General features: G+C 38.0%; 1 protein-coding gene across 1 annotated transcript; it reads right to left on the minus strand.

Moving 5' to 3' along the window:
• Nucleotides 1-448: 448 nt before the first annotated feature.
• cenpw (centromere protein W) lies at nucleotides 449-14,333 on the minus strand. The gene is made up of 3 exons (XM_081389885.1): nucleotides 14,081-14,333; nucleotides 4,788-4,901; nucleotides 449-2,350 (listed from the first exon to the last, which is right to left on the minus strand). Exons 1-3 carry the CDS (start codon nucleotides 14,165-14,167, stop codon nucleotides 2,324-2,326), a joined length of 228 nt encoding a protein of 75 aa, XP_081246011.1. The 5' UTR covers nucleotides 14,168-14,333; the 3' UTR covers nucleotides 449-2,323.
• Nucleotides 14,334-19,762: the final 5,429 nt, after the last annotated feature.

The following is a 19,762-nucleotide window of genomic DNA, read 5'->3' on the forward strand; positions in this document are numbered from 1 at the left end:
ACCATTTAGGGGTAAATAAGGCATAAAGGTACTTTTTTTTCTCTCTAAAGGGTATTGTCCCAGTGACAGCTTTTGTTCCTTTTTTTTTCCTGAGAGTATACCTCCTCAAATTTTTAGCCAGATGACAACATACTCTTTTGATTGAAGAACTATAGGATATAGGATCCTTTTCCATTGAAATGGTCCAGAAGCTGATGCTTAACCAAGGAATCTAGGAATCGCTCTCATTAAAGAGAGATATAAACAAGTCACAACTAACTCTTCATTATGACCAAAGTTGAGACAATGTATACGTAACCCTACTTTATATCCATAAATGCCCAACAGATTCTATATAGCATTGAAACATAAAATATAATAATAATAATAATAATAATAACAATAAACCCCCAACACTTAATGGCCGTTCTGGACATATGGATCTATATGGACTGAGAGAAATGTCTTTAAATGTTAAAAGTTATATTTACATGTGTGATATCCATTTTTAACAGCATTCAGAGAAACAGACAATTTTTTAAGTATTTAGTGTAAATAAAAAAAATTGTCTACATGTTGGATATATTCTCATTGTTGCCCTCGTCTGGTCATGCATGACAAGGCTAATCATGATCGCTTTCCCAGTTTGCTCCTGTCAAAGAGACATACTACATCTCAAAGAGCATGATGATGAAAAAGTAGAAGAATAAACAGCACTGTTCCCACTGTGAGGATGTAGATGGGTGAGGATGAACAGGATGAAGATGACACATGAAAGATGAAGATAAGAGAGGTGGATTCAGAGGTCTGGAGAACATTCTAGACTGTTATCAACAGGCAACTCTTCTCAAAACTCGAAGGCGGGCAGAAAGAACAAACACTACACTGATCAATCCCTGGCAGCCCAATTAATTCTGACAGAAGGATTAGAGGAGAGTGACTCCCATGTCCCGTGATCATTGGTGGGATACACCCGAAAAGTGAGACCCAAACATTTACTTTCCTGTGGTCCTGGGGTCAGGTCAAGCCCTATGGTCCCACACAACATGGAGCAAGAAGCATGGAGCAAATGCAAGCACAGAACTGACCGACACCTGAAGAGAACAATTATATAGAAATTACATACACTACTGTTCAAAAGTCTATGGTCAGTAAAAAAAAAAAGTTTTGTGAACGAAATTAATACTTTTATTCAGCAAGGACTTGATCACATGAATTGATCAAAAGCGAAATTAGAGATACATTGTTACAAAAGATGTCCATTTCAAATAAATGCTTTTCTTTTTTTACTTTCTATTCTTTAAAGAATCCTGAACAAAAGTATCAAGGTTTCCACAAAAATATTAAGCAGCACAACCGTTTACAACATTGATAATAAAAAAAAAAAGTGTTTCTTGATCACCAAATCAGTAAATAAGAATGATTTCTGAAGGATCATGTGACACTGAAGACTGGAGTAATGATGCTGATTCACCTTTGATTCACATGTATCACATGTGCTGATTCAATTCAGCTTTACCATTACAGGAATAAATTACATTTAAGACATTAAATTAGAAACAATATTACTGTTTTTATGGTATTTTTGATCAAATATTTCCAGTCTTGGTGACTTCTTTCAAAAACATTTAAAAATCTTATCGACCCTAAACTTTTGAACATGTCAGAAACACAAAAAAAGGACATGTTCTTGACTATTTTCATGAGATTTACTGAAGTATTTTCTTATAGGTCAGTTAGATAGTAGCGATTAAATTTGAAATGAAAATTACAAGATGTCCATTTGATACTGAGTCAACACAGGAGAGCGAAATATCATCCGAGCAAACTTTCCTGCTAAAAACCTGCTTTCGTGAGCAGCCACTGATAATGGTCCCAATGTTGTCAGTGGCCGAGAGCCAGATATCTTGTTGCTTTACAGAGCGAGGAAAGAAACACTGTTACTCAACCATGTGCTACCCAAGTTAAGCGGTACAAATTGTTTATTAACAGGTATTAAGTCATAATATGATCCAAAGAGATGAGGGACACATGTGTTACTTTAGATATCTGGGTTAGATACTGTCTATCATTCATGGTTCACACAAATCTTAAAAAGCAAAAGTTCAACAGTCATGAAGAAAAAATGATCATGGATCACAGCCTAATAACGGGCCCAACTTAAGGGAACATAAATTCCATTGTATTCCAAGGAAATAATAGAAATAAAATGTTCATCTTCACCAGTCCCAAATTTGTAGCGTGCTTCATACCATAGATCATACATACTAAAGTCTTTAAGTAAATTTAAGGTCACAGGGTCAATGCTGTAGAACAAACAAAGGGTTGTGGTGGGGAGCTCCTGTTATCCACGTGTGCTCTTTAACAGTTTCTGTAACAAAGAGAAGAAATATAATTACTTAGAGCAGGGGTCGGCACCGGAGGTGGAAATCACTGAGGGGTAATCATTGGCACGCGATAAATAGCCTGTTTATTGGTTTTATTTACACATTTTAAAAATGACCTTTGCACCTGTATGTCAATCTAATTCTTGCAGTAATCCTTCCTCGGTTCTTAGCTATGAGCTGAATGGGAAGCCAAACACTATCAAAGGGTGATGAAACTGAAATATTCAACAAACTTCGGCATCACAACCCTCTGATCAATTTGGGCAGCACTGCACTTTCAGTGGGTATTGCAAGTAAACCAGTGTGCTTTGCATGGTTGATAGCCTATGGTCTGTTCAGCTTTTTGCTTTCTGGAAAATACTTGGAAGTTATCAGTATTTGAGTGTTCATATATATTCATGTATGTATCTATGTAAATCAAATGTAGATCAAATATTATATATCATTAACATTAAATGTATTTTAAGATATATGATGAACTGAACTGATATATATGTAATTGTGTTTATGGATTCAATAGATTTACACAGTGAAACTACTAAAAATGCACTTCATGTACAGAGAGTTGCTGACCCCTGATTTAGAGAAGCTACTAATAGCCTATATCGTGTGGTAACACCCAGTTTCTCAGTCACGCCCCCATTTTTTTCCTCAAATTCCCACTTTCCATGGCAGAGCTCTACATTACACACCTGTTTTCAAAGGCGGCCATGCTGAACCAGTCTGCGCCTGAACTCTGCAAAGCGTGTAATTCCTAACATGTTTAGTTGTGACAGGCCATCATGACTTAGTCTTGATTTGGAACAAGCATCGAATTTTTCATGCCCCTGCTGTTCAAGTGCATCTGTACAAGGAGCACTCTGCACACAATTACATCTTAATCAAATAAGCTGCCTTCCCTCGTGAAAATAAACGCAGCACGATGACTCAAAATTGGCCGGATCTCTGTTCAGTGTTATTGTGACTCATTTGATGTGGTGCCCTGCTCAAATCTATAGCGCTGGAGAAAAAATATCCATCAAAGGGGCGGTTGCAAGATGATGTAGCCGAATACCGGCTGCAATATGAGCAAGTTCATTTGCTGCCTTAATTCCTTTTTCAGGTCATGAAAGGCCTGAACTTCAAAACAATAGATGAATAAATAAATAGAAATTACAGGAGATTCAGCTATCTAAACTAAATCCAACAGCAATCAACACGTCAACTCTGCCAAAGAATGGACTGCATTCATGATCAAACACATGATTTCATTCCTGAAAACTGAGTGAAAAAAGAAAGAAAAAAAAATGTTTAATCACTTTAGTGTGAATGTCACTAAGAACATATACAGGTTAAACCAATATATCAGTGGAAAAAATCGTAACGGTCCTAAAATTAGACCTGAATTCTTTACGGAAAATATAATTTGTTCTCTTTTTTTGACCTGTAATTGAACTGGTGAGTGGGAGTGTGTTTTTCTGCTATTTTGTACTGATTTTGTTTAAAACTAAATTCCATGCACTCCAGCATGGTGTTTAATGTTATATTTGAATCTATCCTAATCAGCACAGGGGTGCACACAGCTGCCAATTTCTTCATATTTGTAAGCGTTGATGTGAACTCATCCAGTCTCACTTTAAAAAATAGTCTGCAATGGGAATGGTAGACTAGACTTGGAGATAAGCTGCCATTCACATAATGTATCTCTTGGCAGTTCACTAATGACCAAATTGATTGCTGTAACACATACTGTTGAGAAGATCAATAGGGCGGCCACGGGTGACATCTGCTAACAATGCAGCCTGATTAAATTAATATGCATTGGAAACCTAACCCAGCCAATATTAGATACCCACTGTGCTTGTTAGAGAACATCACTGCCTCAACACATTGTTGGACCTCAGGCTAAAATAAATCAACTGAAGAATAAAGGAGGGAAGTTAGAAGTACACTTTGTTTGATAGTTCAACGGCGCAGAGACCAGAGATAAAAGTCACTTAAATGCAACTAAATGTTTACATAAGAGACCTACACTCACAGAACAAAGGTTCAAGAACAAATATGTGGATAGTCCTCAATATAAGTAGCATATTTTGTGCAAAAGACCATGTTCAATAGATTTGGGGTAAGTAAAGATACAGTATATGCACAAAAAAAAAAACTATATTTTACAGTGTTGCCTTGCATTCAACAATGAAAAAAATGACAATAAATACTACAAAAATGCTTTACAAAATAAATGATATAATAATAATAATAATAATAATAATTCATACAAAAATAAAATAAAAATGTAGTAATAAAATTGACAATATAAAAATGTATAATCAAACCAAAATATCTGTCCATTTAGAACCCGGTTACAATGCAGTGATTAGTGAATTAGTGAATGCAGCTTATAGGGCTCTTAATTAGCTAAATTATTATGGTGGTGCTGGATACCTTTGCAACAGCTCTGACGTGGTGAACTTTGATGGTTGCTGATTTCTCCTCAAAGGCCTTCACCTTGGACTCCTCTGCTAGACGATGCAGGACAATCAGGAGGTTGAGCTGGGCCTGTGGACACAATGGAAAGTAAATTAATTTGTTATTTAGCTGACACTTATGTAAAATAAATTACAGTACACTAAGGCCCTGTCCCAAATGGCACCCTAAGCACTCGCGGTCTTCCTACGAGTCCACACTTTCGTGACGTAATGGCGCTTTGACTGTCGGGAAGAAGTCTGTTGCGAAGCTCGCATCAGGGCAGGCTTGGCAAAAGTGCGCATATTGACCGCAAAGGGAGTGCTCGTGAACACCCTTCTGAAACTTAAAATGACAAATGGGACACCCTACAGTCTCATGGACTTAACGGACACATGCATGCGGATCTGTGAAAAAATTAGTAAAAAGGCTGTATTATGCATCAAGAAACCCTGCGAACACATATCGGTTTAAGAACCTTGCACTTTGAAACCTGTTTTTAGACGTTTTCAGGCCCCAAAAACGCCATTGTCGTGTAAACAAACGACCAAAAATCATACAAAGTTTAAACATAACCTAAGTGTCTTTCTCAGGGACCACAGCATGTGAATGGAAAACACAGAGAACAATTGTTAATAGCAAATGAATTGTTAATTAAATAATGGTTCAATTTGTCAAGATGTATGAAATAATGTTTGCAGAATTTCCAAACTGCAAATTATTGCACAAATGGCCTTTATATCTCAAAATAAACATGCAAAGGCAGAAAACATCAGTTTCCTTTAACCAAAAACGCTACTAAAACCAAGCCAGAACTAAAAAAAGAAAAGAAAAAAGAACTACAATGCTTGAGTGATGGACAACCATGTAGCCTAATCATTTCAAGAGGCTCTTAGTGACTTGCCACACAAAAGGCCAAACGCTTGGAATCAAGAGGACCATTCGATGTTTTAAGCGACTCAAGTGAATATCATGCTCTGTTGTTCCACCAGGTGTAGTATGCTGCAGCTTTCCCTATACCTGTGCATGGATCCACAGAGAAGTACCACAGTAAAGGAGGATTATGTTACAGGAACTGCTAGGCAGGTCCAACAGGAGAAGGAGGGTGTCCAAGAAGGATAAATCTTCCAGCCCTCCCCAAAGACAAGGGCCCTTGTGCAACCTTGTCGGATTAGACCAGGAAATTGTTTCATTTTCAGCACTTCATCTGTCTTAATGCTGAAAGGTGGATTGATTTCAGATCAGCCTTGAGCTCAAATTGGGCTTACATATTTAAAATCAGCCCTACTTGCACTGGAACATGTGCTAACATGACAACATTGTATATAAATTACTCTATATACAACAATATGATCCAAAGAACTAAACACAAAGAAATATAATGTCACTGAATCTAGTTCAACGTAGAGGTGTCTTCATTGTGTAGCTTGCTTGTTGTGTCAATGTACAGGTGTGTCCTTCCATTGCTAGGGATATTTGCCATCATTAAACGTTATTGGTGGTCACTGGTTCGCCTAGAAGCCATGTAGCCTATATAAATATTCACTGTACACATAATAAGATCACATGGCCCTGCTATTGAGTGTACATCACAATTTGCCATTACAATCTCCCAAATGTCACTGTGTCCAGTCTTCAAATGCTCATTGTTTAGCATTTCATTTCCTTTGCATGACAACATAATCTCTTGTAAAAAGCCAATAACAATTTTCGTTCTATGACCGATAACCAATAAATGGCTGATATTATAAATTTTTACTACTTTATTTAAAAAAAAAATGTAAAGTATTTTTTATGTGAATTTAGACAACACAACTTGCAGGGCTCCAGACTAACTTTTTTTATTAGGAGCGCTGTAGCCCCTGACTTAAAATTTTAGGAGCGCAAGCAGAAAATTTAGGGGCACACCTTCACATTTTCCCCCTAAATAACTATTACAGACAAATGCTTTGATAATAAATAGACTTAACGTACAGAAATTATGGTGCAGTTTTATTTTAAGATCACATGGCTCCAGACTAACATCTGAGGGCAGCAGCACTAAGTTCTACAGAAAGTGTTTGGTAGCACTGTGGGATGACAAAGCACTGAGCTTAATTTGAGGTGTATAGATAAAGTTAACTTTAATTATTATCATTCATAATGTCTTTATTAATTCAAAAGCAAAATGAGTGACAAAATAGATATTAGGGAGTGAAAATAGCCAATAAGCACCCTTACCATGTTTACCATTACCATGTTTACAATGGTAATTTAGTCTTTTTTTTTTTTTTTAAATAAGTGTGAGTTTTCCTACTTCTTGAAACTTTGAGTTTTATAAATAGAGACAATCTTTAAAGGATGAACAAAAATGTTTTGGTCAACACATTAAAAATAACATTTAAATATGATATAGTTTTGAAGTGCTGGAAAAAGATGTGTAGGCTACTTTTATAACCGCAGTATACCATAGTTATAGTTATGCCTGGTTCAGATTACACAATTTTTTTGTATGTTACGATAGTCACTGTGTCAGATTACACGATTTTGACTCCTAAAAATCTTGTCATGTCGTAGACAAGAAACATATCAGACTACACGTTGCTTTACGACCAGTCATCTCACACACACATTCACTTGCACATATATGTACACACGCACTCACTCACTCACATACACGCACTCACACTCTCTCTCTCTCACACACACACACACACACACACACACACACACACACACACACACACACACACACACACACCACGCTCTCACTCACTCACACACTCACTCACTCTCGCTTGCGCACGCACACACTCACTCACGCACACACACACACACACACACTCTCACTCACTCACTCGCGCGCGCACACACACTCATGAACCCGTCATGGAGGACCGTTAAAAAATTAAACATGCTAGTCTTTTTGTTGTGATGTCCTGAATCATCGTAGACGCGACGTCGGTTGTCGCCCACTATGACACACTACACAAGATGAAATTTACTGGTCGCACATGTGCGACTGGATGTAAAATTCAGTCGCACACTCTCAAATTTTGGTCGCAAAATGCAACCATTTGGTCGCAGTCTGGAGCCCTGACTTGTTACATTTAATGTTGCCATTTGCCTTTAAGTTACAACTGACTGAAGGCAAAAGTCATCTAAATATTAAAACAGGCCATTAAACATACAATGTCATTAATAAATATCCAATATTATATAGGACTCTCCAACTGACACTTAGAATTCAACTGACTGTTTTTGCTACTGTACCTTTAAGACTTCTAACATTATAATATTGATGATTACTGGCCTGTTTTTACAGCTTAGCTTTCATAAACTGACTGAGTATACTGGGGAAGGAGCTTTATAATAACAAAATAATAGAAAGATATTCATAATAACAATGAGAAACCTATTTCCTGCACCGTGGTCTGAGTACTGACTACTAACTGCTACAGAGAAACGTAACCAGTGACCAGATCCGCTGAACCATATCCAGCTAGTTTTCTTAATGATTTTAGCTGAAAAAAGGCAGCACTCCTTGTGCATCTACACGACAGCCATTTGGATGTAATTTAAATCTATTAATACCTAATTTTCATAATTGTGGGTCATCTCTGGGGCGTCTGAATACTTCTCCAACAGCTGGTCTTGAGAGCGTTTTCGAGAAGGAAACTGAGAAGCCCAGGTTTCCCCTGTGCCAGAGGCTTTGCCAAAACAAAACGGCCGAGCTGAACTGATTACAGAAGAGGCCGTTTCTACTGACTCACGCAGACACGGAAAGCACATGGAATCCTCACCGAGGGCAAAGGAGTGCAGAAAAAACCAGTCTGAACAGAGTCCTTAGAGAGTGCAGAGCAGAAGTCACACTATCCAAATGCGATCTGTCCAAAAAATTTCATCTTGTTCTTGTGTGTAAAAAACACACTATAAGAACAAGATGAATCTGGATTTACAGTTCCTGAAGGTCATTTCTTTACTTATACGGCACAACAGCAAACAAATAGTGTTAAAGCTTCAAGTAAGCATAAGTTTTAAGGCTATAGCCTAGTCCACACTGCCCCAATAAACGCCAGAAAAGTTAACACTCTGATCCAACAAAACCAAAAACTATTAGTGTTTATTAGACTTTAAGCTCTGATTATGTTTTTTGGTTGTGAAAATTATTAGTACTTTTAAAGATTACTGTAAATAAGCACCCACAATTCAATCTAATATTGACAATTTTTTTTAAATTCCAAATTAAAATGCACCCCTATTAGATAATTAATAAATAGGCTATAACAAAGAAAAGTCCAATCTCGATTCATTATGCGAATAAATAAAACACAGAAGACCAACAGCAATTCATGCCGAAACTTCTAGCGAAATAAATACATTGTAACAATGCAAAATTTTCACCTTAAGTTTAAAATAAAAACTAAAAATAGCACACCTAAAGTGAAAACATTTTGAATGAAGTCTGTATGTTACCTACATGGTGTGAGAAGAAAAATTGCGGAGCACAAATTCAAACTATTCACCTGACCAGATTCAACAGACTAATATTTGCATTATCAGCTCTTAAATAAACACTTTTGAATAACCTGCAACCACAAACTTCAGCTCATTCGCTCTCAGGAACACATCATCCAATTACAGAACACAAGCCAGGCACAACATCTAATGACTTGGTGTGAAAACGCCAGGAGCTCTTGGCCTGGGCCTCCAAAACAGACCCAAGATTTTCTCCACTTTCCCAGAGATCCTTAACACCAGGGAGGAAACTTTGCTGTCGGGGAGCAAAAGTGGGTCTAAAATTTGGGGGGTGGTCTGGAAAAAGAAAACAGACACTTTCAAAGCTTCCTTGCAGGATGCAGCTGATTATTTTTTGTGTTCAATCAACCATCAAATGCAGCATAGGCTATCTCAGTTCGGCATGGGGAACAAAGTGCTGTCTAAGCCACTGCTCCACCCGGCAGGACGCACTTATAAACAGGAGAGATGAAATAGTATGTCCGGGATAATCTCTCAAGCTGTTTCGGTGCTCATGCAGTAAGATCTGATGCAGGACACAGAAAACATGAGTCTAAGCACATTTGATAGGGCACAGAATAATAAGGAAAAAGCCATCAAGGTGATTGTCCTGGAAATCTGGATCTGAAGTTTCTGAGGAAAGTGAAACCGTATTCCTGTTATTGTTTTACAGTTCAAATCAGTGGGTGTAAACATCTCTGTTTCTAATTTGACATTTTGACATCTACTCTAACAGCTTATTTAAGTTAACTAAGGCCTAAAATTGCCTCTGTAAACTATATAAATACCTGCAAAACACATTATTCTGTTTTCTACAGAAAGATTTTGCATATGACTTCAATTTCAGTCTGTTCCTCAGAAACACACCAAGCTGTTAAATGACTTCACGAGACATAGAATATATTATAGATATAGACTAAGATTTTAATTAAGTAAGCACTTGAAGGATTCAATGTTCATACACTGAAGGATTCATCAGACAAATTTAAAGGCTTCATCTGAAATCATCATATACTTCCCTACTATTTAGAAGGCGAAAAACAGTGTATGACAAGTCGAGTATGTCCAAATTCACAGTCCTCACGAAAGAGTAGCAAAAAGTACCTAAATGACCTAGATCAGGGGTCACCAAACTAAGGCCCGCGGGCCGACTCAGGCCCGCCACCCCCCTTTGACTGGCCCCCCAGCCCCTCTGCCCCCCACTACTTGAACCGGCCCTATGAGGCAATCCCCAAAAGTCGTCATGGACGGTACGTCATGGTACGGGCGTCACAGTTTGGTGCATACATTTACACAGAGAATACACGGTATAAAAATAAATAAAACTTGCGTGCAATTTAATTAATGTAATGCGGAACTACTGTTAGATACGCGGATTCTTAGGGACACCTAATCTGTAGCTCCGCCTTAGCTCTGAAGCTCTGAAGCAGGCTGCGGTGTAAAGATTGCTATGCTGGAATATGTCGAGAGAGAGGTGTGGGCGCGATCGAAAAGTCGTAAAGTGTTTACTTATATTTGTGTGTGTGTGTGTGTGTGTGTGTGTGTGTGTGTGTGTGTGTGTGTGTGTGTGTGTGTGTGTGGGGCGCGGCCACGATCGAACAGTGGAAACATAAAAACATACTCCGTCATTTAGTTTATGCAGGACATCATTCAAACTGCAAAGTGTTTAAGTTACTGTTAATTACATTTTTAAGGAAAACAAATATATTAATCGGAAATGTAGCAGATTCATTTTCAATTAATTCAGGTACAATTACCAAACATATCAAGGTATTTTTATTAATTGAATTAATGAACTAATTATATAAAACTATTGTCAGTGCACTACAAATAAACTGGTTCTATGCCTTTACTTTATTAATAAAACTTATTTTAAAAAAAATACAAGGCTTAAGACATTTATTTTTCTTTTGGTGGGCCAGCCTGAGACATGCACAAGCCTTCTGCATTTTTGTTTTGCTTTTCCCTTCATTGTACCCAACCGTGATGTCTGAACCGAGGTATGAACCGAACCGTGACTTCTGTGTACCGTTCCACCCCTAAAAGAGAGTGCAGAGTTTTCAAAGAACAGTGGACCAACGATTATTTGTAAGTGTGAAGACTCGATTACAACTTTTGCAAACCACTAGTAAAGATAAACAAATATGTGCCAGGAATCAAGTGTTGATATAGTAGTGTGGATATAGTAGTGGGGATAGTAATCTCTACTACACAATGAGGCCTGCTGGTGGTCATTTTGGTCTGGGTCATACAATTCTATGTTATATAGCTGACCCGGGCCCCGGCCCCCCATCACAGTCAGGAACGATAATGTGGCCCCCAGAGAAAAAAGTTTGGTGACCCCTGACCTAGATGATTTCCAGCACGATTCTGAAGTGCACATATGATGGGACACTTTACTATCCCATGAGGCCACAGGATGTGTATGTCCGGATTACATTCATACTATTTAGAACATAGGCCAACTTTTTTTTTAGAAGTTGTGAAGTAATTACTTATTCAAAACAAGTTATTACTCAGTAAGGACACATGCAGCCAAACTGTCTAGTTTGTGAGTCTTTTGGTGTGATTCATTACATTAACTGGTTGGTAATAGTCATTTGTTTGCGAATCAGACTACACTGAATTTTAAGTGAATCCAGTAAAAGAAAAAAAAAAAGAAAAAAGAAAGGGATTCAATATCAGTGGCGGAAATACTTGTAGGTCTACAATCAGAGAACCAAGACTAAACGGCTTCATCAGAAAGCCAAAAACACAATCATAGCTTGACCAACAATTACAAGTAGATGTACAAAGCAAAATGCGAAGGGCCTTATTTGGTACTTTGTCATTAAAAGCACAGGAAACCAGATCAAACCAGGACATATTCATAGGATGGCAAAAAATGAGCCTTTCTTTCATTTTTTCCTGAATTTTCCTTTTAGTTTAATGGCTGGATTAGACCCCTGTAAAGCAGAGCACCTTTCAGGCGGCTTTAACATCCCCACCTCCAGTCTCCATAAAGTGAGACCAGCTGCAATGGACCTTTAATTAGGACCCTGTTAGTGCACGGACATCCTACACACACACACACACACACACACACACACACACACACACACACACACACACACACACACACACACACACACACACACAGAGTACAATCAACCATGTACAGTGCCTCTCAACTTAAAAACAACGGATAAGCAATTCCCCTATTCCCACGAAAAACACTAGGCAAACTTGCCGAGAGGCAAACCTCAATCAACCTAAACCACCAGACTCCCCTTTTGAAAATAGAAGTTCCTTTTAATCATCATGAGCTATGAAGTGGTCAGTATCAAGCAATCAAAGAGGCGGCATGCGACATTGCTATACATCTATTGCATGTAACAACATTTACAGTGGCCACTTCACGTGATGATGCATAAAACAAATTGGTTTCATCAGTGCTGTTCGGATATAAAACGTTAAACAAATGTAAACATCTGGGGCCAAGTTCCTTCAAATAAAACCAGCTTCAAAAGTCACAACATGGTGGTTTGGATTTAATGGCTTGTCTGCCCATTTGTGGTTTCCTGATCCTAGAATTAGATCTTTTGCTAAGTGACAAGATGGGCAAGAAATGCACACTGGTGGCAAACAAGTCATTACTGTCAGAGCCATGGTCTTGCAGTTATTGCACATATATGGAGCTCATGGAGACATGTGAGAATGAATATGGCTAGCATAATTCACCAGTCCCACTCCACATAATAATAATAATAATAATAATAATAAATATAGCAATAAAAAGTAGCAAAAAGATTATTAGTAGTAGTACATAAAAACCAAACAAAAATCATTAAAAACTAAGGGAAAAATAACTTATGTAGCTTATTATCTGCTTAAAGAGTTCAGGTGTGTTGACTGAAAGTTACGATCTGCATGCGGCTGGATGGAAGAGAGCAAGTGCTCCCTGATAATAATGCAAATGAGCAATAAAATGAATCAGACTACTGTTGCATTAAACATTTAAATTCACCTCCATGTGAAAAGCACTAATTTGGAAAACGCTACTTTATGATCTTTGCCATAATGAGGTCTGCAAAAAGACAACATGAAAGGAGCCCACGAAGCCACATGTATTTACATCAGCTGTACTCCTTTCATTAAACAGACTCACCCATGCTCTAAGCTATATATAAAATGTTTGTTTCAAATATATAAGGGGTTTACCTATACTAATGTCTTGGAAAGTATACAGGCAGAACTGAAAGAGGAAACCTAATAAATTTGCGACCTCACATTACAGCATTATAAAGCTCACCACTAACATCACATCTGACCAGATCTTGATCTTTTAACAGAACATAACACTCAAAAGAAAAAAAATATTGTAATGTGTAAACGTTAATTGTAATATGCACGATGTTTTTAGTCGCTCAAAATACGAAATTACCTGCTTAATGACAACCTATCTGATTCTTAAAACCTACGGAGCTCCCTACCTAGACAGCATTTCTGGGCTTATAGGGCGCTTGAAACGTTCCGAGCTTCCTAAAATGATGCCTACCTAGGCAGCTTACTAGATTTTGAAACACAGACCAAGACAGCATGTACATTCAACTCAATAAATATGACGTATCCTACATACGAAACAGACAACATTCTGACTACACAACAACTGCAAACCAGTACACGTCAGTTGGCAGTTAAATTACTCATTTGATTAATCTGAAAGTATATTTTCACGCGAATGTGACGCGCGTTTGTACGGAGGAAACTGGTGTGTTTCATTTTCATCAACTCACCATCAAGTCCGCGTTTTTTCCTATCCGTATACTAGCATTCTTCTTCATATGGAGCTTCAGCGCTGCCCTCGGTGCTTTCTTTGACATGTTTTGGCTGCTTGAAAGCGTTAGTTTACGGATTTGAAGATCGAAAGTAAAGCTAGCGTCTGTTTGTGTTTGTTTTATTCAAAAAACCGCGCGTTTCACTACCGGCTCCTGATGATGACGTAGAAAGAGCTCAATGGCCCCTCTCGCCAGCACGTGCTTTGTGCGTGTTTACATAGACCAGAGGGAGAAATTGTAATATATATATTAAAAAAAGTCAGACACTTTTTATTTTATTCATCTGATTCTGCTTTTTGCCTAATGATTTTACTCAAGTGTAAATTTAGAGTCTGTCTTGTTTTACCCTTTTTGTTAAGGATATCTTTTAATTCCCTCAGTAGGTATTATAGCTATTTAATTTGCAACAAGAATGTCATTATTTTATAACTCAAATAATTGCAAATTACTTTATTGCCATAGCTTAAAAAATGCCAGTAATGGTAATAAAAAAAAATAATAGCCTACCGAGAAATTAACAATATAAAATACAATACAGGAGAATAAACTAAACATTTAACAAGACATAAAGCTTTTGTAGATCAGACTTTTATTTCCTTTCTTTTTTTAGGTGTAGGCTACTTTTTTGTCCCCTGAGCTCAAAGAATGTAAAACAGCTGCAAAGCATTTGTTGAATTAAAAATAAATTAATATATAAGATGGAGCTGAACCGTTGCCAGAACTTTGAGTCCATTTTAATGGCAATGTTTTATGGTTTCTATTAATTGCTCTGGGCTTTGGCATTTGGCTGAGTTGAAAATGAAAGAGAATAGCCCCAGGCTTTATTCATCTTATTCACTAATAAAATGTATCAGCTCGACCCACTCATTTTTCCCCCATTCTCACTACAGGTTTGTAATACAACTGTGAAAGCACGGCCATTTCTCCCCTTTAATGGAGCAAAAATGTGTTTTTAAAACATATCTGCATTTCTGATTCATTTATCTGCTTAAGATCTTTCTTAACTGATCAATTGTGATACAAAACAACTGAGCTGTTAAGAAACAATGTGGTTTCTGTAATTGAAAACTTATTTTTAAGTGTTTATTGCATGTATATATATATATATTAATTTTACTCTAACTTCAGAATGCCACTAAAACAACATCATTTGTAAGCGTGGGAGTTTTCTACAGAAAAACAAGGAGTGGAGCAACACTTCAAAGGACTGATTAGTGGTAGTTCTTGTTATGGTATTTCATGTGGGTTTCATTTACAGATTCTAAGAATCTTTTGGATCGAGACATTTTCATACACAATCAGATATTTTCAGCTGGAGGGTTCTTGTAATTACATGGATGAGTGCACAAGTAATTTCACCCAGAACTAAATGAAAATATCTTAACTTAATACTTGCCATATTTTGATACGAGAATAAAAAAACAGATTTGATTTTGTTCCCAAGTACTTAAAACACATTGAGAATGAGAAGTATGTACAGTAAAATAGTGGCATTGGTGGCTAAATAGAGACACATCGTCAACCTCAAAACTATTTTTCAAAAGGAGGAAAATATATACACCCTGGGCTTGATAACACCCGACAACCGTGTAATGCAGTCACTCCATAGCCACTTTGGTGAGTTGAAATTTATTTGTAACATACATTTTTCAATTGTAGTCTTTTAAAAAGGCATCTGAAACAAGTGCAATGTAGTGGTGTCAAATTTAGATTTTTCAAAACATATTGACATCTGAAACGCTTCCAATAATCATTTTCCACAGAATATACAGCTGCGGTTTCTCGCTCTCTCATCTCTCCGACAGCGGGTTGACACACAAACCGCCTCCACTCACTCACTCAAATATTGTTGCTGTTACAGGGCTCAAACTCAAAGCACGTGCACAAAGCCGCCTCTCAGTTCTAAACTGAGTTCTTTTTCACTGCTTATTGCATTGAAACAGTCAAACACACACAAACAATGTCAAAATGCCGGTCTTGGAGAGTATTCCATTAAACACAGTCAGTTATGTTTAAATGACCGTAAACAGTTGATAAAGAAAGCGTGTGTAACAGTGTAATGCAGGGATCAGCAACTCCGGTCCTGGAGGGCCACTGTCCTGCAGAGTTTAGCTCCAACCCTAATTAAACACACCTGAACAAGGCAATCAGTGTTTTCAGGATTACTAGATAGATACAGGCAGGTGAGTTTTTATCAGGGCTGAAGCTAAACTCTGCAGGACAGTGGCCCTCCAGGACCGGAGTTGCTGATCCCTGGTGTAATGGGTCCGTGCGTCAGGTCTTAAAGTGACAGCGGCCTAAATATCTGCTGCCAAATTATGAGAAAACATAAAAAATATCTAAGTGGCAGTTTTTCCCCATGGTATCGGTCAAAATTGTGGCCAGCGAAAATGCTGAGAGCTTGTAACTTTGGAAAACCACTAGCCACAGTGGCTGGTGAGCAAAAAACTTAAGCCCTGTTTAACACCACAATACATATAAACATAACAGTTCCATTTTGGTATGTTTCTACTTTTTTATGTCTATTACAAATAATTATGCACTAAGAACAATGCTCTTTAGGCATAGCATCTAATCAGCATCTAAACAGATTTTTCCACTTCCTGTTTTGATGGAATGTGCTGGCAGTCTCCGCCAAAGCTTCATGCATCATTTACTCGAGACCACTGCCGTGGCAACTCTTGGAAATAAAGCTTTATCACACTCATCTTCACACACAGCTACTAACACCACCATATTTTATTCTACCAGGCCCAACCATCCCATTTCCTACATTAATCTTGTGAAGCCGAGTCTCATTCACAGAAAGCAGCAGTTATGGAGGTGATAAGCTTTCATTCAGTTTCCTCCTCCACACTGCAGCCTTTGTTAGGTGAGAGTATGGACCGCAGACACATGTTTCAAAGGCTGACAGACATAATGCTACACAAACGCAGACTGTGACTGGTGAAATACTTCAGTTTTAGATGTGTGCTCTAATCACTCCCAACCACTTAAGAAGCCACAGATTTATAATATTATGTGGATTATTATGTGGATATCACCATTTTGGTAAATCAAGCAAAGTGGACAGATAGATCAAGGGGTCTAAGAAGGGGCCGTATATTAGAACAAGTGAATTACCTTCTCCAAACATTGTCCCAATGTGCATCTAATTTATCAGCTCTTCAGTCAGTGATAGGAACCCATTGAAATGCTACCTAAGAAGGTTAATTTGTGTTGCGCTCTGTTCGGTATTAAAATAAAGCACACAGCAGGTCAACAGAAGAAGTAATGGGGGTCATGAAATTGTTTTATCATAGCTGATAAATGTAGCAACCAGTGTTTGAAGTTTTGCCACAATGCGTAATTTAAACCAGAGTAAATGGATTATAAATCTTCAGACAGCCTTTATGTACTTTGTTGCAAGACTTTGATAAAGAACAAGCTTTTTAAAACAGGTGTTCTACAGATATTACTTTAAGATAACATATGATCTACATAGATATATTCTGAACAAGCATTTAAACACTATAATATCTGACATCTAAAGCTTTTTTACTGAAATGGATACTAGCGCACAGATCTAAACAATTGTGCATCAAAGTTTAGGCTTCAACATTGTTGATAAGGGACCAATCAGATATGGACCTCCAGCATTGATTTGTAACTTAAAACAGGTGCTTAAATGCTGCAGTATATCACACATATTTGCAGGAGAAACGTGTTAAGGGTTTTCTCAGCTCCTGCTGAATGTCATAACACCTTGGTAAATATGCTCCACATACGGATTTGTGAACAGGTGCAAAATAAGGATTTCAATATGTTATCATTGTGCCCTGTACTTATTTAACATTTAAATACATTTTATATATCAATAATGAAATATTTTATTGAAATGCATACTCTTCATTCTTTTGGCAGACACTTTTATCCAAAACAACTTATAGCACATTCAAGCTATACATTTCATTAGTATACACATTGTTCGGAATGTGTTATTAACAAAGAAACACACATAGCCATTATGACCGCATTTAAATATCTAATATCTTAAACTTAACACTTTAAAATAGTTATATTTAAAACATGTGTCTGCTTGTCCTAAGAGATGAAAGGAACATCCTCCTCATGGAAGATGATGGGATTAATAACCTTGTCAACATGGTTGTGGGCAACTGAAACTCATTCCATATGATTAAAGCAAATCACATGTTGGCATGTTTAACTGTGGCACAGGTGGAGATAACACTGAAGATGCTACCATGGAAAATCTTAGTATTGGCTAATACATTTCCTGCAGCATCATGGGAGTCTTTGATTCCTGGCTGTATTAGATCATGAGTGTATGTTTCTTGGACAGAAACTGCGTTTATGGCGGTTTTCGCCACAGGAGGTCTGTGAAGGTATTTTCAGAGTTTTTTTTTTTTTTTTGCAAGTATGATCAGTCAGTCATGGACCCCTGAACTCTGGAATTCTGCTAGTAAAACTTCAAAGGGACGACTCTGGATATAAACTCATATTCCATGGGGTAAAAGAGAAGGGCAGATATACACTCACCTAAAGGATTATTAGGAACACCATACTAATACTGTGTTTGACCCCCTTTCGCCTTCAGAACTGCCTTAATTCTACGTGGCATTGATTCAACAAGGTGCTGAAAGCATTCTTTAGAAATGTTGGCCCATATTGATAGGATAGCATCTTGCAGTTGATGGAGATTTGTGGGATGCACATCCAGGGCACGAAGCGGGAGTTCCACCACATCCCAAAGATGCTCTATTGGGTTGAGATCTGGTGACTGTGGGGGCCATTTTAGTACAGTGAACTCATTGTCATGTTCAAGAAACCAATTTGAAATGATTCGAGCTTTGTGACATGGTGCATTATCCTGCTGGAAGTAGCCATCAGAGGATGGGTACATGGTGGTCATAAAGGGATGGACATGGTCAGAAACAATGCTCAGGTAGGCTGTGGCATTTAAACGATGCCCAGTTGGCACTAAGGGGCCTAAAGTGTGACAAGAAAACATCCCCCACACCATTACACCACCACCACCAGCCTGCACAGTGGTAACAAGGCATGATGGATCCATGTTCTCATTCTGTTTACGCCAAATTCTGACTCTATCATCTGAATGTCTCAACAGAAATCGAGACTCATCAGACCAGGCAACATTTTTGTCCAATTTTGGTGAGCTTGTGCAAATTGTAGCCTCTTTTTCCTATTTGTAGTGGAGATGAGTGGTACCCGGTGGGGTCTTCTGCTGTTGTAGCCCATCCGCCTCAAGGTTGTGCGTGTTGTGGCTTCACAAATGCTTTGCTGCATACCTCGGTTGTAACGAGTGGTTATTTCAGTCAAAGTTGCTCTTCTATCAGCTTGAATCAGTCGGCCCATTCTCCTCTGACCTCTAGCATCAACAAGGCATTTTCGCCCACAGGACTGCCGCATACTGGATGTTTTTCCCTTTTCACACCATTCTTTGTAAACCCTAGAAATGGTTGTGCGTGAAAATCCCAGTAACTGAGCAGATTGTGAAATACTCAGACCGGCCCGTCTGGCACCAACAACCATGCCACGCTCCAAATTGCTTAAATCACCTTTCTTTCCCATTCTGACATTCAGTTTGGAGTTCAGGAGATTGTCTTGACCAGGACCACA

This window comes from Scardinius erythrophthalmus (genome assembly GCF_964197995.2).
Source record: "Scardinius erythrophthalmus genome assembly, chromosome: 16".
NCBI classification, from domain to species: domain Eukaryota; kingdom Metazoa; phylum Chordata; class Actinopteri; order Cypriniformes; family Leuciscidae; genus Scardinius; species Scardinius erythrophthalmus.

Excerpts from the sequence above, each read along its gene's own strand:
- cenpw (XM_081389885.1), bottom strand. The coding sequence starts at position 14,167 with ATGTCAAAGAAAGCACCGAGGGCAGCGCTGAAGCTCCATATGAAGAAG. Across the intron at positions 4,902-14,080 it reads GAAAAAACGCGGACTTGATG|GCCCAGCTCAACCTCCTGAT; the intron begins GTGAGTTGATGA and ends TTGTGTCCACAG. Across the intron at positions 2,351-4,787 it reads ACGTCAGAGCTGTTGCAAAG|AAACTGTTAAAGAGCACACG; the intron begins GTATCCAGCACC and ends TCTTTGTTACAG.